Source organism: Protomyctophum bolini (assembly GCF_963924005.1).
Source record: "Protomyctophum bolini genome assembly, chromosome: 17".
NCBI classification, from domain to species: Eukaryota; Metazoa; Chordata; class Actinopteri; order Myctophiformes; family Myctophidae; genus Protomyctophum; species Protomyctophum bolini.
Genome location: NC_137878.1, coordinates 14,086,682 through 14,112,241, shown reverse-complemented (window position 1 = coordinate 14,112,241; position 25,560 = coordinate 14,086,682). Strand labels below are relative to the sequence as shown.

Below are 25,560 nucleotides of genomic sequence, written 5' to 3'. Positions count from 1 at the left end.
ATGAGTTCGTTCAGCACCCGGGCTCTGACGCTGCTCTCCTCAGTCTTCGGGGCGTGCGGGCTGCTGCTGGTGGGCGTGGCCGTGTCCACCGACTACTGGCTGTTGATGGAGGAAGGCATCGTGCTGCAGCAGAACCAGACCATGGAGGTCAAGATGTCGCTGCACGCCGGCCTGTGGAGGGTCTGCTTCGTGGCAGGTCAGTCACCAGACCACCTTCACCTTCCCTTTTTTTTCTTTATTTGAGGGGTGCTATATTCAGCTTGTACTGTAGATTTTCGTCTCATGAGTTAATAGCACAGGCAGACTCTTCACATAGAGCATGTCTGACATAAGTGTCAGAGCTGAAATCGACATGTATATGAAAAAAATGCTTAAACATGTAGCTAGGTGTAATGTTAGAGACCACAGAAGTGAACCTTTCAAGCCTGTTTTCTCAACTCGCTGCAAGACATTGACATTTGACAGGCGCCCCTTACTGAATGTCAAGTCTCCATGTTGTGTTCATATGTATGACATTAGGTGCGTTTCCATCCAGCCCTGTAAATGCGCATTAAGGCTCTTGCACATAAACATAAGACGTTTTTTTTTCCCAATGGAAATATCCCAAAAAACAGGGTTGTATTTGAATCGGGGACTAGACTATTTGACATTCAATGTTCTTTTTCCACAAATTGATCTTGAAAAATGGTGGTCGTCTTATAGTCAGAGTTGTCTTATATTCGGCACAATACAGTAGGAGTCCAACTAGTCGGCTACTAGCTCTTATCAAATGTTTTATTTGCAGTGTACAAATGGAACCAAATGGATCCATAAGGGTCCATTTGTTAGCAGTCTAACACTAAGGATGTTATACTGTAGATTGGGTCCCCAACGACTAGAAATAATCACACTCGTGTGAAGTGCGCGGTGCCTTTCATCACAATGATAACGTCTGATGATGTCAACAACATGACGTCATGGACATTTCGTGCTCAAACGGACAGACAGAGGCAAAGCTGTGGATTATTAGAGTGGCCAGTCCGCTCAAAAAAATCTAATGGAGCTCTGTGGCCTAATGCATAGCAAATTGGGGGTCCTTGAAATAAAAAAAGTAGCTTAGGTTACTTGTAGTTTTAAAATGCAACCAGCAGGGGGAGGTGCCCTGACAGAGTGACCACCAGAGCACATGATGTGAAATGATCTCAGGAGGAATACATCCTAAGAATACCTATAAATAATCCAGCATTCACGGAATACCTATAGAGTGTACAAAATGTAACCTCGTTGAGTAAGTGCTACAAGGAATGTGTCACATTCAAACATGTTTGGGGTCATTCTAACATTGACATTTACTCAAACTTGAATCAGTATTTAGATATTTGATTAAAAACATCACACCCGTGTGAAGTGAGGGGCGCTCTTATCATCTAACTGTACTGTACTGTACTGTGCTGTACTGTACTGTACTGTACTGTACTGTACTGTACTGTACTGTACTGTACTGTACTGTACTAGCCCTCCTCCCTGGCATGTGTGTGTCTGTGTGTTAGGCTGTGCAACAGTGACACTTTGGTGCAGGTGAACACACGCTATAACTCTATTTTCGTGGTCGGACACAGCCAGGGACACAGGGACAGACCCAGGGACACAGGGACAGACCCAGGGACACAGCCAGGGACACAGGGACAGACCCATGGACACAGCCAGGGACACAGCCAGGGACACAGGGACAGACCCAGGGACACGGGGACAGACCCAGGGACACAGCCAGGGACACAGGGACAGACCCATGGACACAGTCAGGGACACAGGGACAGAGCCAGGGACACAGCCAGGAACACAGCCAGGGACACAGGGACACAGCCAGGGACACAGGAACAGACCCATGGACACAGCCAGGGACACAGGGACAGAGCCAGGGACACAGGAACAGACCCATGGACACAGCCAGGGACACAGGGACAGAGCCAGGGACACAGCAGGGACACAGGGACAGAGCCAGGGACACAGGAACAGACCCATGGACACAGCCAGGGACACAGGGACAGAGCCAGGGACACAGCAGGGACACAGGGACAGACCCACATGGACACAGCCAGGAACACAGGGACAGACCCATGGACACAGCCAGGAACACAGGGACAGACCCATGGACACAGCCAGGAACACAGGGACAGACCCATGGACACAGCCAGGAACACAGGGACAGACCCATGGACACAGCCAGGAACACAGGGACAGACCCGCATGGACACAGCCAGGAACACAGGGACAGACCCGCATGGACACAGCCACACACATAGCTGTCTATAGTGGTTGCAAACATGCACGCTTCCTATACAAACACATTGTAACTTTGAACACCATTTTAATCATGATACAGTAGATAGATTCATTGAAAACACCCATCCTTGGTTCTGGTGACTTATAATGTCCTAATGTGTGAGGGGGCCGTGTGATTTTCAATCTATTTCTTATATCTTTGGGGGGAAATTATTATTGTTTTTGATGGAGTTTGAAGTTACAATGGGTTTGTACAGGCAGGGTCTGATTCAATTAATTCAAATGTCTATTAAATACGGAATCAAGCAACTTAAAAAACTGTCTGAGATAAAATGAGCCTGAGATAAAATGGCCTCAAACATGTTTGAAAGTGAAATATCCCTTTAAGTGGTTAATTCGTCTCTCACTTCTCTGCAGGTTGTTTCATCATTTGCATAAATCACAGACACCCCCCTCCTAACACCCCCCCCCCCCCCCCCCCACCCACCCCATTGCACGCACACGTGCGCACACACACACACACACACACACGCGCGGAACAACTCTGGTCTTTGTAGTAGCGATGATGATGCGATGAGCTCCTGGGAGGGCAGCCATGCTTCCTACTACTGTCTGACAGGCTGATACAGCGGGTGAAAGGGCAGGCGATGCTGGTGGCATCTGGAACAACTGTTCTCTCTGAATACTTTGCATGTGTGCGCGAGTGTGTGTGTCGGGTGAGAGAGAGAGGGTGAGAGATAAGAGAGAGATTATGTTTGCATGGAAGCTAGGGAGAGAGAAAATGTGTGTTTTGTCGACTAAAGCTGACAAATTAACAATTTTGTGGACTACCCTTTTTACTGACGAAAACTAAATAAAAGCTAAGCTATGATGTCTAAAACTCTGACTAAATACACTAAAATAATATACTTCGATACAATACAATTTCGACAATTTTGACTAAAATGTTAGGGAGAGAAGAGATACAGTAGAACTAAAAGACAATAAGTGTTATGTTTGGTTGGCTCGGGTGTTGCGCTCATGCAATCAAGTGTAAAATCTGCGACGCCGCAAGGCCCGCCAAAATTGTGTCGAGAAAAGAAAAATTGCTGCCACAATAGAACTCTAGTGTGGCAGCGGGGGCAGTGTATTGAGTGTACAGGGTTTGATGAGGGCTCAGGTAATAGAACTCTAGTTTGGCAGTGGGGGCAGTGTATTGAGTGTACAGGGTTTGATGAGGGCTCAGGTAATAGAACTCTAGTGTGGCAGTGGGGGCAGTGTATTGAGTGTACAGGGTTTGATGAGGGCTCAGGTAATAGAACTCTAGTTTGGCAGTGGGGGCAGTGTATTGAGTGTACAGGGTTTGATGAGGGCTCAGGTAATAGAACTCTAGTGTGGCAGTGGGGGCAGTGTATTGAGTGTACAGGGTTTGATGAGGGCTCAGGTAATAGAACTCTAGTGTGGCAGTGGGGGCAGTGTATTGAGTGTACAGGGTTTGATGAGGGCTCAGGTAGGGCCGGGCCTTCATTTTCGGGCCAGTTGAGAACTCTAGTTTTCGCCGGCTGCCGGGCGCGGCTGCACTAATAACTTTGGGGCGGGCCCGTCTAGAGTTTAAATGGACAGGTATCAGTCAAAAGGGAGACGTCGAAGAGGAAGGATGGATGGGGAAGGATCAACATATGGAATGTCAGAACAGGTCAGCTCCATATATGGAGTTCAAAGGGTTTGAGGTCAGATCAGATGTACAGTTGCTGGCCAATATTGATGACATCAGGGATCTCCATATATGGGCATTCCCATATATGTACTTAATATTGATGACATCAAGGATCTCCATCCCTGATGATGTCATGTGATGTCACAAGGTCATGCCTGGGGTGACCAACCAACCAAACAACTGACTGACTGCACAATTTCATAGTAAATGCGACCTGCAGCAATAAATGAATCTCCCATGCCATTTTTCAATTATAGGGAAAAGCTCACACAACACGTTGCAATGCGATGCATTGTGAACTTCTAGATTTGTGATGTTCCCTATAATTTGGAGCAATTTAGAACAATGAGTTGAATTCTTTCGGAAGGTTTTCAGAAATAAAATGAAATGAAAAAGAACTTCCGCACTACCAGTTAAAGTTTAATAGCATGGCCAACACACAGTAAAAACTGCCAGCACATTGAAGATAAATGATATAATATCATTTCATGTAGCCCACTAGCCCTAGACCTTCCTCAGCCGATTCATAGTTGCATACCCATATTGGTTAAGATGCCATCCTTGTCAACATGCATGTCATCCCATTTTATATGTTATCGGATATAAATGTCTGTCTGTCTGTTTTGTGAATCTGTCTGTTCTCGCCTGTCTCCTTCTCCTCCGTCACTGTTTTTTTAACCGTGCTTGTGTTTCTCCCGTTGATTTATTTTCTTTTCCTCATATTTATGCTATTACGTTTCCTACTGTACAGCTTCAGTGTGTGTGTGTGTGTGTGTGTGTGTGTGTGTGAGCGTCCTTCACTGTCATAGTAGTGTCAAATAGCATTTGAAGCCTCTGTCCTTTTCTTTTATTGTAGGAGAGAATGTGCTAATGTCTCGTCATTCACAGCAAAGTCCTGAAATGAAATGGACACCAAGGACCTCATGGGTGCATTTTCACACTGATTTCTGTTTAGTTACGCATCATGTCTCGCAGCAAATACAGCCACTCTACAAGCTCACGACCCGTCACGGCACGACGCTCTGTGCGCTTGCATCGGCTATTTTCAGTGGCGAGACACGTGGCATGCATGCAACTAAGTATACATCAGGTGCCAGGATTGGCTGTGTACAGTGTCACCTTCATTGAGGTTAATGGGAAGTCTAAACTTAATGTCTTTGTCTCTCTGTCTGGCTCTCTTTGACTCTCTTTTTTCTCTCGTGTCTATGTTTATCTGTCCCACCTTCCCCCTCGCTCTCAGTCTCTGCCTGTCTTGGACTATATCTCACGCGTTTATCTCCATCTTTCCCTTTCCTGCAATCTGTCTCTGTCGTTTCTCTCCCACCCGCCCTGGGGGGCCTGGTTGCTCTCTCAGTCTCCCTGTCACTGTCCATCTCTACTCTTCCTCTGTTTTACTCTTTATCACTGACTCTGCGATGGCCCTCGAGGTGTGGCGAGACATTGTAAGCTTTATATATATCGGCTATTTTCGGTGACGAGATTTGGTTTAGAGGAGGGGAGCGGACCAAGTATAGAGCTCTGGGGGAATCCAGTCCACGGAGGGTTTAAATGGTTAATTCAAAGCTTGCTTCGTGTTTAATTAAATAGAAATACCTTTCTTAATTAGCCCATCTGTCTTTGTTATTACATTCCACCACCACCACCACCCCCCCCCCCCCTCTCTCTATCTCTCTCTCTCTCTCTCTTTCTTATGGTTTGAATAGAGTAGTCTGATGTTGCAGTTGTTCTGGTTAGTTTTCAATTGGTTAGTTGTATGTCTATTTTGATTAGTGGTAGGTTTATATGTTGTATAATATATTTATAATTTCACTAGTGCATTAATTTGTTTTTTTATAAAGTTATTTAATAAATCTCTCTCTTACTCTCTCGTCCCCTCAGGTGCAGAGAACGGGAGGTGTGTGGCGTCCGAGTATTTCTCGACAGAAGCGGAAATTGAGATCACCACAGAGAACACCGCCAACATACTCAGTGAGAACAGCGCGTACACACACACACACACACACACACACACACACACACACACACAATTAATGAAGGTGACACAGCATAATATCCGCACTGTGATGAATAGGTTTGTTAGTGTCTATCAGTGCTGGTGTCGATGCCACTGTAGATTGCGATGAAGCCCATTTGCAGGACCACATACATATCTCGCCAGCACTGGGCCATGTGAGGCCTGGGCGGAGTCTTCGCTGGTGCCACACTCTCCTCAAGTAAAGGTGTGTGACCCCAACTGGTCTACGCGCTACGTCCGTCCGGGGAAACTCTCCCCTGTCAGGTGAAAAGAAGCAGCTTGGACTCCTCATGCATAGAAGGAAGCATGAGGTCAGTCCGCTGCACCCAATTGGCAGAGGAAGTGTAGCGCCCAGGATTACATTACTGTAGATAAGACACTGGGTGAAAAAATGGGTTGCAAAAAAACGTTATAGACATCCATAGTCCATTTGGATTTTTGGAACCCTGTATAGGAATTGCTAAAGGGAACCGTTAGGGAATTGTGCCGTTAAGAGGAAATCAGAATCGTTAAAATCTTAAAGGTTTTAGTGGCGGTAAATGGCAGCCAAGCATCCAGGCAGACCCACCCACCAGACTGTCCTCTGCACTGGGGTCGTGCCTCCATTCTAATGGACTCCATGGAGCTAGTGGAGTGCGTTGGGCGGCATGGGAAACTCAGTCCTGCCAAGCCAGGTGATGCCAATGATTGATGTGCTGGAGTCCTTTGATGTCAAATGCATCAAGTTAGTCCCAGCTTATGACCCATAAAGCAGCACGCACGCATGCACGCACGCACGCACGCAGCCCTGTGGACAGCGACAGCGTTGGTGTTCTTAAATGTTTTTTTCAAAGACACAAGGTCTACCAAAGGCAGAGGAGGCTAGCTTGATGCGTGCCTGGTTGTCATCATCGATTATCCACGTGGATGTTAATATACTGCCAAGGTAGCAAAACCCGCTGCACAACCTTCAGGGTTGCTGTCGATGCTGACTTCTGGAAGGATACTGGAAGGACAGGCTTGGAGACCTCTGTTGAATGATGATTTCAGTTTTTTTTTTTTTTGGGGGGGTAAATCGTGAGTGGTAAAAAGAAGACATGATACCCAGTTCATGCAGCATGGCAGCTGGGTTGTAGGCAAAGAGTGCGCAGTTATCTGCATATTGCAGCTCTTGGATGTTGCTGACCAGCCAGGGTCTTAACCTTTGCCTCTTACAGCGTCTGATGTTAGAAGCTGCCATCAAGGCGAATATAGGGTTGTGAGCAGAACCGGAGGAACCAGATCCAGCCTTGAGGAACCGGAGGAATTGGTTCCATCACATTTGGAACCGTTTCAAGAACCAGTTTTATGGATCCATAATGGGTTCATTTGGTTCTATTTGTACACTCAGAGTTCCAGACTTCTAAGGGTCCTATAATAATCGTTAAACAAACTTCTAAGGAATTGGACAGTTCAGAGGGAAACGGAAATCGTTTAAAAACTAAAGGATTCCAAGTTCCAACCCAAGACAGAAGTAGGTTTGAATGCCACCATCGGTGGAAAAGGAGTGTTAACTGCCTTCAGGAAAAGGTGGAATATCACAGGACCAACATCCCTGCATCACCGGACTTCTGACCTCCAACAAACAAGAACACAAGCCTGCATTACTCCGCCGGTAATCAAATGATTGGCTTAGAAATGCGATAAAAAAGGAACAAAAAAACTCTCCATGAATTCAGACCCCCCCCCCCCCTGTAATGTATATATTCCGTAGTTCCGTAGTTTGTTTTGGAATCGTACATTGTTTTTAATACAATTATAGAGAACTAACTATGCAAGTTATAATGTGTAAATATTGTTCAACCACTAACAATGTAGACATTTGGTAGATTCAAACTTCCTTTGGTCACAGTATATTGTGCAGAACTGCAGTCTCCTGGTATACTGCGACTCTTACAATGATTCATAATGTTGACACGAACACTATGAATTCCTTTGGAACTCAAGCATCTGAGCACTTGAGCAGGGTGCAGTATAATGTTTCTTTGGGACCGCACTGGAGGGAAATGCCATTTTATCTTCCTTGCACTGTTTAAGAAACATCCTCTGAGTCCGGTCGACTCAGCCATGACGGAACAGTTGATCTGCCAGTGCCAGGAGCTTTTACTGAATAAAACATGGATTCGTACACTTGCCACTTAGCAAATTTGCTTCTCTTTGAATAGATTAAAGGTTAACCCATTGAAACTGTGAAAGCATTTTATATATATATATATAGATCATGGATTCCACAATGCTACGCCAGACTTCCCAGTCCTTCATTGCCACCCCCAGTTCCTGCCTACTGAAGCACCGGCCCTTCATTGCCACCCCCAGTTCCTGCCTACTGGAATGTGTGTCCCTAGCGATGACATCAGGGAACGTCATCTTTCTACCTCTGGTCCGCCCTGAGGCTGCAGGACTCCAGAGAAGAAGGGAAGATATAACCTCATTGTCAGCTCTGTAGCAGTGGCTGGCAAGCTGTGTTCTTCTGGATCGGACTAGTGAAGAAATACAGGGAAGGTTGTCGTATATTAGATTAGTCGATGGGTGGCTCTTCCAAGACAGATTTTGCGCTCTCATTAGAAGGCGGGTATAAGTGCCATCCAACCGATTCTCTTCTCGTATAATCGGCTCAACAGTCGTCCTAAATATCTTTACTTAGTTTTAACATCTTACTAAGCTGGGATGACCAGATCTTATGCATGTCATTGCAGGCTGACCAGGCCATACCCTTCCTAGTTTGAAAGTCCGTTTGGGAAGATATTAGAGGTAGGACGATATGGGTACCTCACGATACGATATATATCGCAATATTGGAACTGGGAGAAAAAAATGTATACTCCCTAAATAAACTCCCTCTTTGCCTCATACCCTCATCATAATACCTCACAAACCACCAACTGACCATTATCACTGGTATCATCATAATACCTCACAAACCACCAACTGACCATTATCACTGGTATCATCATAATACCTCACAAACACCACCAACTGACCATTATCACTGGTATCATCATAATACCTCTCAAACACCACCAACTGACCATTATCACTGGTATCATCATAATACCTCACAAACACCACCAACTGACCATTGTCGTTAAGTGTTTTTATAATGTGGTTATTGTTGGATTTGCATATGTTTACGTATTCAGTTTTCGTCTCGTTGAGATAAAGACCAACACAGTTGGAGGCCTGCTCAAGAGACTGAAGGAGAGCCTGAGCGTATTCTAATGAATGACTGATAAGCACGAGTCAGATAAGCGTGAGTCAGGTCAGGTCAGGCAGATCCTGCTCCTGCTACTGGTAAACTGTAAGCCAGTACCACCTGTTTCAGTCGGACAGAGAAGGTTCGTTAGCTCAGGAAGCAACACGAACAATACGGCGAGGGTATAAATTCCAGGATGGTATCTGGCGCCGGATAACGCACCTCAGGTATATATATATATATAGGAGAAGGCATTTTGTGGGCAGAAACCTCTTAACTCCATATTCAAACTTTTTTCTTAAATAAACGCCCTTCTTGATCATAATACAGCATCAAACGCATCAAAAGTAGCAGATCCGCAAGCTCAAATGCGCAGGGTTTCAAGCTTGTCTAGCTGATACTTTTGCTATTTTTTAAGTTGAATCCTGAAATGTCCAACCGTTTTGATTACTCCACCCGACTGAAATGATTTGCCGAATTGGCCTCATGTCTTATTATGTCACCCGTCTCTAATAAAAATGTATTTCCAATATACACACGACATACACGGAGACCTGGTACCTGCATTTATACTGTGGTGAATGCATCAGGGATTGGCTGTGGTGAGAGGAGGCAGGTGTAGTGGATACAGGTGATTGTGAATGGGGAGTTGCCGTTGAGTGAAGGCGGGTTGAGAACAGAGTGACAGCTAAAGGCTCATACATAGTCTGGATTTTCGGTGGTGGGGTGACCACCGAACAACAACATGACGTCACGAGCCGCGGTGAAGAGCAAACCACCGCCACCGCTCCAGCCCTTCTCACTGTTTTTACTCACCTCCGCTCAACGTTATTTCGCGGTGGTCACGGTGGTCAGCTCACCACCGAAAATCCAGACTATGAATAGGCCTTAAGCAGAGGGTGGTCTCTACTCCTGAAACTACAACTACCTTTATTATCAAACACTCGATACAAGCTGGCAATAAAGCAGGACATAGAAGGGCAGGACACACCATGAGAACAACTATAAACTGGCAAGGGAACACTGAATTGGGAGGTTTAAATACACAGAGACTAAATAGACACGGGTAAAACATAACTACAATCAACACATGATTGGCTGAGACTAAACAAGACACAGGTGAAATACAATTGCAGAGGCAAGACATGTAGCAACAAGAGCAGACCGGAAACACTAGGAATAAAAGTACACAATTCTTGACATTCTGCAGTCTGCACGGCAAGGGCACCCCCTTCCGGGCAAACGTTTGACGTTTGGTCACATTATTTTGTCCCAAGACGTCACAATGTGCATTGTGGCGAGTGAGAGTGTGTTGAAAGTGTGTCGAGTTCAAAGTGAAATGCCTTCCTCCCTTCACCTCTCTCTTCCTCATCCTCTGTCCAGAGATGGTGAGGACGGCCACGCCCTTCCCCATGGTGTCGCTGCTCTTCGTCTTCACAGCCTTCGTCATCAGTAATATCGGACACATTCGGCCCCAGCGCACCATCCTCGCCTTTATCTCCGGAATATTCTTCATCCTGTCAGGTAACTCATGCTGCACAGCACATTCCATCGAAAGTTCCATGGAAATCCAACCAGTAGTTTTTCCCAAGGCATTTTTGTTTTGTCACCAAAGTTTTGGACAGACTGACAACCCCTATTCTTAGTAGACTTAGTAATATGCTTCAATTTGTAGAACAGTAGATAAACTTTTTGTTATCACCGCGCAGACACGTACAGACACGGAGAAGAAATAAAAAAAATTAACTCACTCTTGTCATTCTGCGACCCATAGAGTACATTATGAACTAGAGAGCGGATAGCCCCGCCCCCAGCTATTCATTTCAATGGAAGTTGCTCAGTTTGAAGCACCCGTGATTTCTGCCAGAAGTGCCTCTATATATTTAGGGCAGTAGGGCAGTATTGGCAGCTTCAACATTGGCCAGCCCTTCTGGGGGCCTGGTGCGACCCCTCGATTTGTAGAACATCCATACTCGTACAGTATAGTTTTGCACCCTGAGTCACCCACGTACTCTAGGTAAATGCAGTTGTCATCCTTGAATATAAGATGAGAATATGTAACTGCCTCACCCCGTTTCTCCCCTAGGCTAGACTCATCAACAACTGTATCGCTCTGTTTTTTTTTTTTTAACATAATCATACGTGTGAAATTACTTCTGATTGATTTTCCACTATGCTCACTGTGGCCATGTTGGAGCAGAATGTCGGGGGAGGAGAGGGAGATTCATTAATTTGCGACTCCCCATGCCCTGCGGCGTATTGCTGTGGCTTACAGTTATACTGTCTGAATACATTTCCCAGTTTGACTTTTGAAAATGTCTGAAGGCATTCATGCAAAAAGTTGAAATGTCCCAGAAAAGGTAATGGAATTATGAATTCGTACCATAGACCAGGGTTTCTCAAAGTGGGTGCCGTGGCACCCCTAGGGTGTCTTGACAAGTCCAGGGGTGCCTCAGAATACTTTGATAATATTTGGAATGTATCAATGTCACTTGCACTTTACTTGGTGCGTACTTTTTCAGTCTACAGTACACCTAGGGCTCCATTTTCGTCACCGCTAAACCCCTTATCTCTAAACTTCTTTGCCTTTTACTATTTTGTAAAACATTTTTGAATAGTTAAAATGGCCAGTCTACAAGCTCACAACGTGTCAATGTAGATTGGCACGTTAGGGTCACAAGAAACCCCTATAAAAAGATTGCCCAGTACTAACAGCCGGTCAGCAAGTGGATTCATGAATGTATGTATATAGACAATATTTTAGGCCAATAAAAAATACTATATATCAAATTTCCCACTTTAAACAAAAGAAGCCTTTCGGCTGCCGGACTACACCTCTTTTTTTCCAGTTGAATTGGATCACATTCTGAGTCCTGACCCGCTGCAAAGTGCTGACTGCACCCCAGTGACGCTTACCATTCTCCAAAAAAAGAAATAAAAAAAGTTCTAGAAGTGATCACAAATAGCAAACAGTTTTTCTTTCGTTATACTGAAATAATTACAAAGAGAACATTGACTTGTATGTCTGTGCCGTGTGTGTGCGTGTATGTATATGCGTGGGCGCGTGTGTGCGTGAGTGTGTGTTTAACTATTTTCTGTTGCATTGCAGTGTATGGAGATAGCAAGGAGAGTGTTACACATAAAGTAATTAGTTGTGAGAGTACCTACTTGGACTGTGATGACAAAACCCCCTCTGCTGAATTATGTAAATGTATGGCCTATTTGTGGTTTATGCGGAACTGCAAAGAACCTAATTCGAAATTACAATGAATGTACTGTCGGGCAGAAACTGTTACTTTTCAGGATTCTAATTCAAAAGCATCAAAAGTAGCAGATCTACAAGCTTGAAACACGGCGTGAAGCGATAATAATCGGTAGAAGCCATGGTGTGAGTCTTAAAGGAGAATTCCATACTAAAAGGCTTTCTTACCTTTCTTTGTAGTTGTTACGTCCCCATCAAAGAGGTCCAGGTGTAAGCCCTAAATGAATTGCATTGAATTGAATGGGATGTATGGGGTGTTGTGCTAATTCGCTTATTTCCATCGAAATAAGTAGTAAAGTGTGCCGCTTGGGTTATTATTTACATTATGAAGAGAGGATATATACAAAGAAATTATAATTTTGAGCGATGGAAATAAGCAAATTAGCACAACACCCCATACATCCCATTCAATTCAATGCAATTCATTTAGGGCTTATGGTAGGGGAAATAGCCAATAAGGAGCTTTTGCACAAAATAACACCTGGACCTCTTTGATGGGGACGTAACAACTACAAAGAAAGGTAAGAAAGCCTTTTAGTATGGAATTCTCCTTTAACTGGCCACGTAGTAACGGGATGTCGGACTAATGTACAGTCCCTGTATGATCAAGTATGGCAATTTTCCTAAAAACACAAAAAGTATGGAGATAAGAGAGCAACGATACAGAGTTAAATGAAAGTTGCTGAGAGCTGGGTGGTATAGAGCTGGGTGGTATAGCCGTTGTGCTGTTGTTTGGAATTTACTTTTTATCCTTTTGTCTGATTTTGCTCCCACCGCTGTGAAGTCACGAACAGATTTGCAGATTTCCTCGCGGTTTCCGTATCTGTTCCTAAAATGACTTTACCTTGCTCTTGCTGACGGCTGTAAAAAGTGAACAGAATTTAATTCCAAATAATTGCTTTCCAACGTGCGAGCTACAGGGCTCCGCTGACCTGATTGCGTTGCTACAGGCACGCGGGGGGAAATTGTGTTTCATCTGACGAGTGTGGAGAGCAGTTTGCATTTAGCTCAGTGAAGCTTTGTTCTGATTAAAGGCATTATACTAGAACTGAACCGTCAGGGGGTAAATGTTGCCAGCTGAGGCAGGCTGGACAGCCAAAACAATCTCATTATTTATCAAATTACAGATATAATGAGTTGTTTCAATGTACTTCTCCAATGGAGTGACACAGCGAAGCTCTAATGGAACTCAAAATGTATCTGTAAAAACAAAAATAAATTTGAATTTTGGATGAAATTATGAATGCATGTGTGACAAACAATTTTGGTGAAACGTTCCGTCGAATAAGGGCTGAAATGAAAAACTCAAACTCAAATGTATTCAGCACATTTCCACCGGCCAAGGTCGTACCAAACTCATAAAAATGCAAACAAATGCTGTGATGCGATGCGAGAGTGCATTCTATAGCCAACACCAAACTCGGGACTCCTGAATTTCTGCCTTCCACACTTTCAAGGACCTTGAGAGTATCGACAGTTGTTAGCTCTACTGTCGACACTGCAGAGCTCAGTGAACTGATGCTAAGGGTAAGGAGAAGGGTGCAAACAAACAAGGAGATGTAATCATGTGAATCTTACGATCCACCCTGTGTGGCTCGATGCAGATATTGGCTTCATGTGGCAAAGCAAAGCAAAGTTACCATGTTTAACCAGGGTAACTGGACTAAGCTCAAGAACTTGTTTACAGCCAGGCCCTGCTCATAGAACATTTCATGGTAGGGGTTCAATGCCTTGCTCAAGGGCACTTCAGCGGAGGTAATTTTAACGTGCCGGTCCGGGGATACGAACTAGCGACCTTCCGATATCAAGACCGCTCCACCACTATTGTGTCGGGAGGGTCCATTATAGACCTACCTGGCACATGTGGTGGGGGTGCCACCATTACATGGATTAAGATTACGTTGTTTTTTTTCCTTGTTACTCACTAATCACACAGGCTACATTCATGACATTCATAATTATGTAGGCTACACTAAATAAAAAATCACACCCGTGTGAACTGAGTGGTACAACTCCCGTCTCCTTTCTCCCCCTGCCTCTCTCTCTCTCTCTCTCTCTCTCTCTCTGTAATTAGCAGGTAACAGTGCAACACTATCTCTCTCTCTCTCTCTCTCTCTCTCTCTCTCTCTCTCTCTGTTTCTGGCACAACAGCGCAACTTTTGTCCCTACTGGTACTCTAAACATAGGTTAACACATAGGTTAAGACATAGTCACATAGGTAGGTTAGGACATTGCTGTTTCTTGGAGTAGTTGCACCACTCAAAAATCTATAGGGCCCAACATTTTTGTTGGATACAGCCACATTTGAATGCATCAACTATGCAAGTATTTTTCCTTGGACCAAACGTGACACAGAAAGAAAGAAAGAAAGAAAGAAAGACAAGGCCTATTAGACATTCTTTGCCACCATGCCAGTCATAAACCAATACAGCCATCCTGTCACAATAATTCACAATGAATCTCAGCAACCACAACACAACAACACCCCACACATAACCTACTGTTTATCAGTCTTCAATATTGAAAATTAACATTTTGAATTGTTGACTGTTATGTCAAAGCCCAAAACATTGAGCTCGAACCAAAAGGAAATAGCACATTCACTCATAGGATTATTGAAGTGATCAAGAGCCACATACACATAATATGTGTATGTGGCTCTTGTTCACTATATTATACTGTATATTATACTGTTCCCTGTTACAACTCAAATACTGTAGATTCACATCAGCATTCAATTCCAATGCCACCCAGATTGGGTCCCAAAATGACTAGCAATAGTACACCAGCTTGAATCACACTAGTATACACAGTACACACATGACAGTATACAACACAAGCAGCAGCAGCAGCAGCAAAGAAGAAAAAATAAAAAAATGTCTACCTTGAGCTGTCTTCTACTGGACTTCCTCAGTTGTTTAAGTGATGCCAGGGTCAAACGTTTGGAACCCATGGATAGAGAGATCTCCAGTGATCCATCCTCCATACTGCACATCTGGCTGGCTGGCCAATACTTTCCTCAGAGTATCAACGGCACCGACCAGCCTCATTGTCCTGGCTGCCATCTGGGCAGGCTCGGCTCAAGGGTCCAGGCAGGGTTCAGCATTCATAGCATGTCACAGGAGAATGGACTCAAGGCTGAGAGGTAGAAAGAAAGAAAGGAAGTGAGGCGATCAAAAGCTAGTCAACAGACCCCCTTAACTCTGAATGTTGGAACGAAATGTGAAATGGACCCTTACAGGTGCATTTGGTTCCATTTGACCACTCAGAGTTACAGACCTGTTATGGTCATTCAGGGCTATCTATATACTGTGCTTCTGGTAATATTATCGTCTACTCATGTTGTATGTCCGTGGCAAAAATGGAATGTTGACAAAAAATGTCGACCACAAGCCAACATGGCGATGACCCCTGCTCACAGGTGGCACAAACAATAGAAATAGTCAGCGGTGTCCCTGCGCACGAACACATGTACGCATGTGAACGTAAATGCTTAGCATAGGTAGCTAACTCACCTGCAGAATAAAATCACACCTGTGTGAACTGAGTGGTGCAACTCCCCTCCTCTCTCTCTCTCTCTCTCTCTCTCTCTCTCTCTCTCTCTCTCATTAGCAGGCAACAGTGAAGCAGTCTCTCTCTCTCTCTCTGTTTCTGGCACAACAGCACCCCTACTGGTACTCATAGTCATACTGGTGCTCATTAATTAGCTGTCCGCTAACAACAACAGCTAGCTCCCGCTAGCCAGACTTAGCTCCGGCTTTGTTTTGCTACAACTAGGTTCGCTCTCCCTCCTTGAACAGGTGTTACTTTGTGTTGCAAAACTGTTCCAACTGTCTGGCCAACCGGAAAGTCGTTAGTAATGACTGTTACATGGTGACAGTCACTGTCACCTTTAGGGCAACTGAGGTGGTCATTGACACTAGAGCACTAAGTCGGTCAGGTCTGTCTGTTCTTCCGATAAGGTCTACGAGAGACTACTGGGCGGATGGTGGGAACGGAATGATGTTAAATAAAATTAACCGATTGGAGCGATTGAGAATCATCCTTACTACCCTTCTTGCTTAACAAAGGCAGAAGAAGCTGGTTGTCTAGGAATTAAGTGATAAGCCGTGGCAGTGATTTATATCACCTCGTGGGTGGATCAATGGTCACGCCACGTCACGTGAAAAGCACGACTTCTGTGTTCACGCCATGAGAGGGCGCTACCCCCATAAGCGATTCTCATCGCTCCATTTGGTTAATAAACTGAGGTTACTGAAGTAACCCAGAGGCTTGTGTGACAGCCTGACTTCCTATTGACCTGGCCTGTTGCCATCACCGTGTCTCTGATTCTGTCTAAATGTACTGTAGCACACACACACGCACGGTCGCACGCACACACACAGACAATGACATCACCTTCCTGTTTACCGTGTGTGTGTGTTCTATTTGCGGGGGACAGATTTGAGCCACAGATGCTAGCTTAGCGTGCTCCTGTGCTGACTTGGCACTTTGACATGGTGCCACTAAGCTCTCATTATCTCTCACACACACACACACACACACACACACACACACACACACACACACACACACACACACACACACACACACACAGGGCACATGCCCCCAATTAAAATCTCTGGTTGCCTGTGATACTGTGTGATAGTCTAACAATGTTTATAGAACCGCGTTACAACAATATTGTATTCTTAGACATGGAGTTTAAAAACATTCGTTTCGAAGAATGGAAAAGTGTGGGTGGGGGGGGGGGAGAGATAAGAGAACTTGTCGCTGAGTCTGGTATTTTGACACAATAAGAATGGCTCCCTGCAGAAATCAATGGGACCAATTTATTTCTCCGTGCTTACAATGGTTTCTTCTGCTGCTAATAACATGGGATCATTGTCTTGTATCATTATTCATCATCTTTGGTCTCCGTTCATGACAGTTCTCATGTGCGTGTGCGTGCGTCTGCGCGTGCGTTTGTGTGCCTGCAAGTGTCCACACATTTGTCCATTTGTTTCAAGTTGTTGTGCATGTCTCTATCTGCGTGTGTATACGTGTGTGTGGTTTGAATCAATAGCCCCCCCCACAAATAGCCATAGCACTTAAAATGGCCTTTTCTTTTCTTTTTTGATGGGGTGCCTGCATGGTGGCTCAGCCAGTTAGGGCACAGACCATATGCTCCCCCTTGTGAGTCATGAGGACATGACTTAGAATACATCTCCCTGTCCTCTCTCTAGTCTATGCCCTTGGTTTCCTGTCTCTCTACACTATCTGAAATAAAGTGCAGAATGCCAAAAATAAATCCTCATTTTCTTTTTCTTTATCTACCTGTCATTTTATCATCTTTTTTGCATTGCTGTCATCTGTCTGTATAATCTTCATCTTTTCTTTGATGGGTTGGTGTGTGTGTGCGCGCACGCACATGCGTACATGCGGAGGCGTGTCTTGGGCGGTGAAATGGCTCAAAAAATACATAATAATTACTCTATGCAGTTTCTTATGTCTGCATTTAGTTGATAGAGAGTCAATATGAACAATGTCACATGAAAATAGAAATACTACAAGTAATATTACACAAACGTGGCGAGACGATATCATGAAAACCACTGGCTGGATTGCCATGGAGTTTTACTGCGTACCTTTATGCTCCCGGGTGATGAATCACCACTGATTTTGTGGACACTATGACCTTTCCTCTAGCTAGCACTACCCTTATAATGCTGCGTCCACACTGCCAGCTGCAAGAGATACAAGACTACACAAAGCAACGCAGCAGTTGCCGAGTCGCCGAGTCGCTGGTGAAGTGCTGGAATGTACCTAAGTACATGTACTATACTGTAAGAATTTGAGGTATTTTATGTTACTTTTACTATAGCTTTTACTCATTACAAAACATACTTTAACTACTTAAGCACTATTTCGGCCATTTGAAAATATCCAATCTCATTGTGAGCTGGTAGATGTGCTATTTTCAAAAATGTTGAACTTGCGAAATGGGTAGGCTACTTTTTCTGCACAATGAGTACTTTTGTACTTTTACTCAAGTACATTTTGAATGCCATGGGGAATACAGGACTTTTAGTAGAGTATATTATTTTCATTGTAGTATTGATACTTTTTTACTAAAGTAAAGCACGTGAGTATACTATATAAAGGAAAATTATAAAGGAATACAAAACCTGTGCTTAAAAGAGCATGGAGCTGGCGGACAGAAATACTTTTAGTGCACAACAATCTGCGCACACTGCATTTTTTAGCGTTCTTTTTCTTTTTTTTAACTACTATTTATCCCACGATTTTGCAACCCAGTTCTTTCACCCAGTGCCAATTATCTAATGTAATCCTGGGCACTGCACTTCCTCTGCCAAAGTGGACTGACCTTATGCCTCCTTCTATGCATGAGGAGTCCAAGACCAGGATTACTGCATGTTTTTTGTGAGGGCACCTACAGTATACCCTGGAGAAACGGGGCGAACATGCAAACTCCACACAGAAAGGCCCTTTCGCCAACCCCACCTTGATGACGCGGAGGAGGGAGCACGCCCCACAGCGTCCCCAGCGGGAATCGAACCCAGGACCTTCTAGCTGTGAGGCGACAGCGCTACAGACTGTGCCACCGTGCCCCCTTTTTGAGCATTCTTACTAATCTTTCAAGACCCACAGAATATTTTGTGTTTATATAACACTAAATATATCAAAGGAAAGAAGAGAGTTTCTACTTTCCCCGGGGGTGGGAAACGTGTCACCGCAATGTTCCGTTCTTTAGTTATTGGCAGTTATAAGCTTGTTTTAAATCCTGTAACATTAGACTAAACCGGCTTGGATTTTTTATTTTTTCATTTGTCCTCTGACCCGGAAGTCCTAGGTTAACTGACAGGTTGAGAAGAGTGTGGCCAGTGGCAGAACAACACTTGGTTGTTGTGTTGCATTGTAGCTGCAAATGAAGCCAGATCAATTTGGATTTTTGTAGCAGCTACAAAAGTCAGGCGTTGCTTTTTATCTTCATGTTTTTTGGCTCCCATTGAAAATTTATGGTAAACTGTAGCTTTGTATCTGCCAGTGCGAGTAAACACTGAACACATCATTATAGGCCACAATGTAAAAACTGTTTCAAAGGTTGTACCCTACAAACATGTTTTGCAATGATAATACAGAGACCTTTTTGATCAGGGAGCTGTGCTCAGTCATGTCTGGTAGTATTGGTTGGAAAATAGGCGCAGTGCTGCCATCGGGTGGTTCTTTACTGGAATGACACTTTTATTCCATCACCCTCCAACTTTATTCCATCTCTTTAGCAAAATAGATTAAATTATACACTTCTCCCTCTCCCTCTCTCCCTCTGAGGGTTTAAGTGGTTAAATGTCTATATACATACTATTTTATATAATAGTAAAGGGTACTGGGTTGCATACAGTGGCAAGAGTTAGTTTTAACTTTCAAAAGACTGGATAGCCAAAACGTTTATTTTTTTATGTGCGACCCAGTACCTTTTTATATGATGTTGATCTAAGAGGATGCCGCTTCAGATGTCAGAGTGCAGTGGTTACAAGAAAAGTTACTTATTGAAAACACACATTGACATGAATTAAATATGTAGTGGGGGTCCCTGCTTCATCTCTTCATCACCAGACAGTGACTTTGTGGTTAGAGCGTCCGCCCTGAAACTGGGAGGTCGGTGGCCGGGGGGATACCAAATGCTGTAAAAATGCCTCCCTGCATTGCACTCAGCATCAAGGGTTGGATTGGGGGATCAGATCAACTACAAATGATTCCCGAGCGCGTCACGGCTGCGGCTCATTGCTCCAAGAGATGGGTCAATGTGGAGGAAAGAATGTCACTGCAGTAACGTGTGTGACAAATAGCAGGGCGTTGACTTTGATCTCTCACTCACCTAGAGGGTCCTTGGACTGGAAATGTTCAAGACCCCGGCTTGAAACTGGACCTGAGTTACCCCTGTATTTGAACCGCTTTTCCCCCTTGACACCAAATCTCTCGTGAGCTTACAGAATACGGATGCTGGGTTTCAAGTGGTTAAAGAAAACTGCTGGCTTACAGAAAGCAAAGTAGTGTGACTGTGGACAGGTGTGTTCGGTATGTACATAGCTATAGCTATTGCTTACATGTGTACTTGTATGCACAAAATTGTTTACGTGCGTATATGACGTATACGCGTGTACGTGTGTCCGCGTGCGTGCTTGTATAGGATACTGTATGTATTAAAGCCAGTGTCCCGGTTTATCTCTGGTCCCAGCCAGGCCACTCATTAGGGGTTTTCTCTTTAACCTATTTTCACTAGAATAAGGTCACCCAGAAACCACAAACATAAAGTACACAACCACAGCCATACTGTACACACTTTCTCTCTATTAACACATTATATGAAGCACAATTTGATGCAGAGTATGCGTCAGTCTGCTTAAGTAGACCACGTGTTAAGGATGATGCAATAATGATGTACTGTAAGCAATGCACAATGTTTCTCCCATATTTCTTATATTGCATGCTGGGTACAACTCGTATCACAAAACACAGACATGTGATATCAACGAGATTCTCTCCCTCTCCCCCCTCTCTCTCTCCCCCTCTCTCCCTCTCCCCTTCTCTCTCTCCCTCTCCCCCTCTCTCCCTCTCCCCTTCTCCCTCTCCCCCTCTCTCCCTCTCTCTCTCCCTCTCTCCCTCTCCCCTTCTCTCTCTCCCTCTCCCCCTCTCTCCCTCTCTCTCTCCCTCTCTCCCTCTCTCAGGTCTCAGTCTGGTTGTGGGCCTGGTGCTGTACATCTCGAGCATCAACGATGAGGTGATGAACAGGCCGAGGGAACCAGAGGCGTTCTTCAACTATCATTATGGCTGGTCCTTTGCCTTCGCTGCTTCCTCCTTCCTACTCAAAGAGGTACAGTATGCAGTACACGCACACATACCATGTATACTGTAAACACACATGCAAGTAGCTACTGTATCTATACATTCCAGGACATTTTCTGTCTATGTCCTTCCTTCGTAGATCTGGAGAACTGCTCATCCGATCGACTTACGTTCACACTTGGTTTACTCTGATGAGTAAATGAGCTATAAATGATTTTTTTTTAAGTATCAATACTAGTACAATGTAGAACGTAAAAGTCCGGAATTAAAAATGTACTTGAATAAAAGTATAGAAGTATTGGTATCAAAATGTTGATATGTTGATTGGCATTTTGCATATGTTTGGGAACCCCCACAGAAATTCAGAAACACTTAATTATTATTGTTTAATGCTCAGAAATAGCAGATGTACAAGCTTGCCGTGTGACATGAAGTGAGTTTTGTGAGCTTGTAATTGTGCTATTTTTGAGAACCACTGTACTAAATCCTAAGAGTAAAACATAAATAAATCTATGTTGCTATATAAAGCTAAAGATCTAAAATTATGTTTTAATGGGTCAAATATGTTTCTTTGGGACTGCACTGGAGCGAAGGCTGTTTAACAGACCATGTACCGCTTAAAGGAGAATTCCGTACTAAAAGGCTTTCTTACCTTTCTTTGTAGTCGTTACGCCCCCACCAAAGAGGTCCAGGTGTTATTTTGTGCAAAAGCTCCTTATTGGATATTTTAATTGAATGGGAATTGAATGGGGCTATGGGGTGCTAATTCGCTTATTTCCATCGCTCAATCTTTTATTTATTTTTTATATATCCTCTCTTCATAATGTAAATAATATCCCAAGCGGCACACTTTAATACTTATTTCGATGGAAATAAGCACAACACCCCATAGCCCCATTCAATTCAATGCAATTCATTGAGGGCTTATGGTAGTGGAAATAGCCAATAAGGAGTTTTTGCACAAAAAAACGCCTGGACCTCTTTGGTGGGGACGTAATGACTACAAAGAAAGGTAAGAAAGCCTTCTAGCATGGAATTCTCCTTTAAGAGAAACATCCTCAGGTCAACTCAACCAAGAAAGGAGTAGTTGTAATCTGCCAGGAGCTTTTGCTGAATAAAACATGGATTAATGCACTTAGCAAGCTGCTTCTCTGTCTGAATACAATGAAGGTTCAAAAGGAAAAAGTCCTCAAAGTTCCCCAAAAATACATATAAATGTCTAAACATTTCCCGATGCTACATGGCACAATGTGAACTTGTAGAACGGCTATTGTCACAATATTCGTCATTCCACAAAGTATACAGTATATTGTATTGGCTCACTGTAAGTGTAAACAGTATGCAAATGGATGTCAGTTTATGGAGCAGGCAGGCACAGCGTTGTCGATTAATGAAAATGATTCACTGCTCATAATAATAATAATAATATACGATTTATATAGCGCTTATCAAAGTCATTTTACAGGACAAAAAGAATAAAAAATATTTTATTAGAAAAATAAACTAGTTAAAAACTAGAGACTATGGGAAAGGTAAACCAACAAAGTGGGCTGTAGGGATTTATGTAGGCAAGGGAAAGCAAGTCTGAAAAGGTGAGTTTTGAACGTGGTGAAGGAGTTAGTGATGTTGACTGACTAGTCACTACCGTATGCCCAGATAAACACACACAAATTGTGGGTGTTGCATCATTGTTACTATTTTTAATGTGGTGCATTTGGCGTTGCGCTTGTCAGCTGCAGCAGGGAACTTTATCAACGTGTTCAATTCATAAAGTAGGCTACACAGTAAAGTTAAAATAGTACTTTTTACTCTGCTACAATTATTTGAAAACTTTAATAACTAGTTATAGTTACTAGTTACTTTTTAGATTTTGATATTGTTACCCACTTCAGTACCTTTTTGGCCTTTTGAATTATTTTTACATTTGAAAACTTTCTATACTTCTGGTACTTTAAGTACATTTTGATGCCAATTGCCAGTAACAGAATCTTTCTATATTGCAGTCTTGATACTTAAGCAAAGAAAGGGAGTACTTTTTCAACCACTGTTTGCAAGATAAAGATCCTAAAACAGACCATCGGTCTGAGAAGGAGAGAATTTCACACAATGATTTGCCGTTGTGCATCTCCTCTCCTCTCCTCTCATCGTCCTCATTGTCATTCCACATTTTAATGTGAACAATCTTAGAATGGGGAACATCATACTTGGAGCCTTGTGGGAAATCAACCGTTCAAAACCAAACAAACAGATACACACAGTTATAGAACCACTAAAAGCAAATGACTACATAAGCTCATCTAACCACTATTTCATCTATCTCCACACACACGTCACCACTGGAGCCTACATAAATGCCAATTAACCACGTCTCTCTCTCGCTCTCTCGCTCTCTCTCTCTCTCTCTCAAAACCACACACGTATGATGTCAGCATCCTGCCAGCATCAATATTCATGGATGTTAATAGATTGCAGTCTCGAGGGCAACAGCATCTCCTAGTGTCACAGGAACCAAAGACACCTCCTATCGTATACTCTGCTCCACTCAAGATTTCCATTTCTCATTCTTTATCTCTTTCTTTCTCATTATTTTCCACCCCTCCGCTTTTTCCTGCCTGAGCACTAATGTTTGGGAACCAGCTCGTTTAAAACATCATGAGGAAACAATCCCAAATAAACAACTACATTTTACATCCAAGCCCAAAAACCCACGACTACGAATATTTACATCTCTCTCCCCCCCCCCCCCCCCCCCCCCTTCAGGGTGCGGGTGTGATGTCCGTCTACCTGTTCATGAAGCGCTACGCCGAGGAGGAGCTGTACCGGCCACACCCGGCTCTCTACCGCCCCCGCATGTCCGACTGCAGCGACTACAGCGGCCAGTACCTGCACCCGGACTCTTGGCCGCCTCCCCGCAGCCGCCGCGGCCGCAGCCCGTCCGACGCCTCGTCCGACATCTCCATCCAGCTGACCCAGACGCCCCCGCCGCCCCCCACCTCCGCTCCCCACCGATCCTCCTCCTCGTCCTCGTCCTCCTCCGCCCCGCAGCCCCCTCCCCACGGCGGCGGCACCCATCCCAAGATGGGCGGAGGGGCTACGGCGCCTCCCTCCCGCTGCCCCTCGTCGGGCCCTTCCTCGGGGCCTTCCGTGGCGAGCTACCAGCTGCCTGCGGTGGCCGGCGCTAGCGCCATCATCTCCTCCTCCGCGTCCTCGGCGTCCTCTGCCTACCCGCACCCACTCCACCCCGGTGCCTCCTCCTCCACCCTGCCTCGCCAGCACGCCCACCACCAGCGCCACCCGCTCACACACTCGCACTCGCAGGCGCACGAGCTCCCGCCTCAGCAGCAACACCATCACTCCCACCCGAACAGGCCTCACCCTCCGCACGGCCAGTCCCTGCCCATGGACGTGCCTCCGCCTCGCTACCCGCACCACCAGCACCACCACCACACCACACACATGGGCATGAACGCCTCGCCGTGCTAGGCTATGCACTAGGCCAGGCTAGGTTAGCGTAAAATGTAGCATAGCAGCACAGGGCGGGGAGGAGAGAGGGAGGGAAAGAGGCAAGGGGACAGAAGGATGGGGTGGGTGGCAAGGGAGGGACGGGGGTTTTGTTAAGGTGTGGATGCGCCATGCAATCACACACGCACACACACACACACACACACACACACAGAGAGAGGGAAAGAGGACAAGGAAGAGGAAGTAGAGACGAGGGAGGGAGAGAGAGAATGGGGATGTTTAAGAGGTCAAGGGAGGAGCGAGGGGAAGGTAATCAGATTTGCAGAAGAGGGATTAATGGTAATCGATGCTGTTGCAGAGATGAAGACAAAGACACTTTAACAAACTCTAAACACACAGGGAACAGAGCGTGAGAGAGCGTGACAGTGGATGTGATGATTAGCAAACCAGAGGAGTTGAGAGGCAATGTTGTTTCAATCACACACAGTAGATTGCACCATGAGTCGCAGGGATGGGAGGGGGAAAATATATGTTTTGTATAGAACCTTTGTTACCATACCAGAATGCAGTTCAAAGTGCTTTACCGATAGTAAACAAACTTCACTAAAGAAAATAAGAACAATGATTGTTCATGCACAGAAGAAGGAAAATCATGTACGTATTTATGTTTGTCCTTGCAACTAGATCTGTAGCCATACGTAGAGCCCGACCAATATATCCGTTTGGCCGATATATTTTGACCTTTATTTGACTTTATTCAAAACTGTTACTTTTCTGGATTCAAATAGTGGAAGTAGCAGATCTAC

General features: G+C 44.5%; 1 protein-coding gene across 1 annotated transcript; it reads left to right on the top strand.

Moving 5' to 3' along the window:
* Window positions 1–24,775, top strand: LOC308331613 (voltage-dependent calcium channel gamma-7 subunit-like; the record flags this gene model as incomplete). The annotated part of the gene is made up of 5 exons (XM_080787098.1): window positions 1–196; window positions 5,837–5,926; window positions 10,567–10,707; window positions 21,175–21,320; window positions 24,053–24,775. The coding sequence occupies 5 exons, from the start codon at window positions 1–3 to the stop codon at window positions 24,773–24,775; spliced, it is 1,296 nt and encodes a 431-aa protein (XP_080643224.1).
* Between the last annotated feature and the right edge of the window lie 785 nt (window positions 24,776–25,560).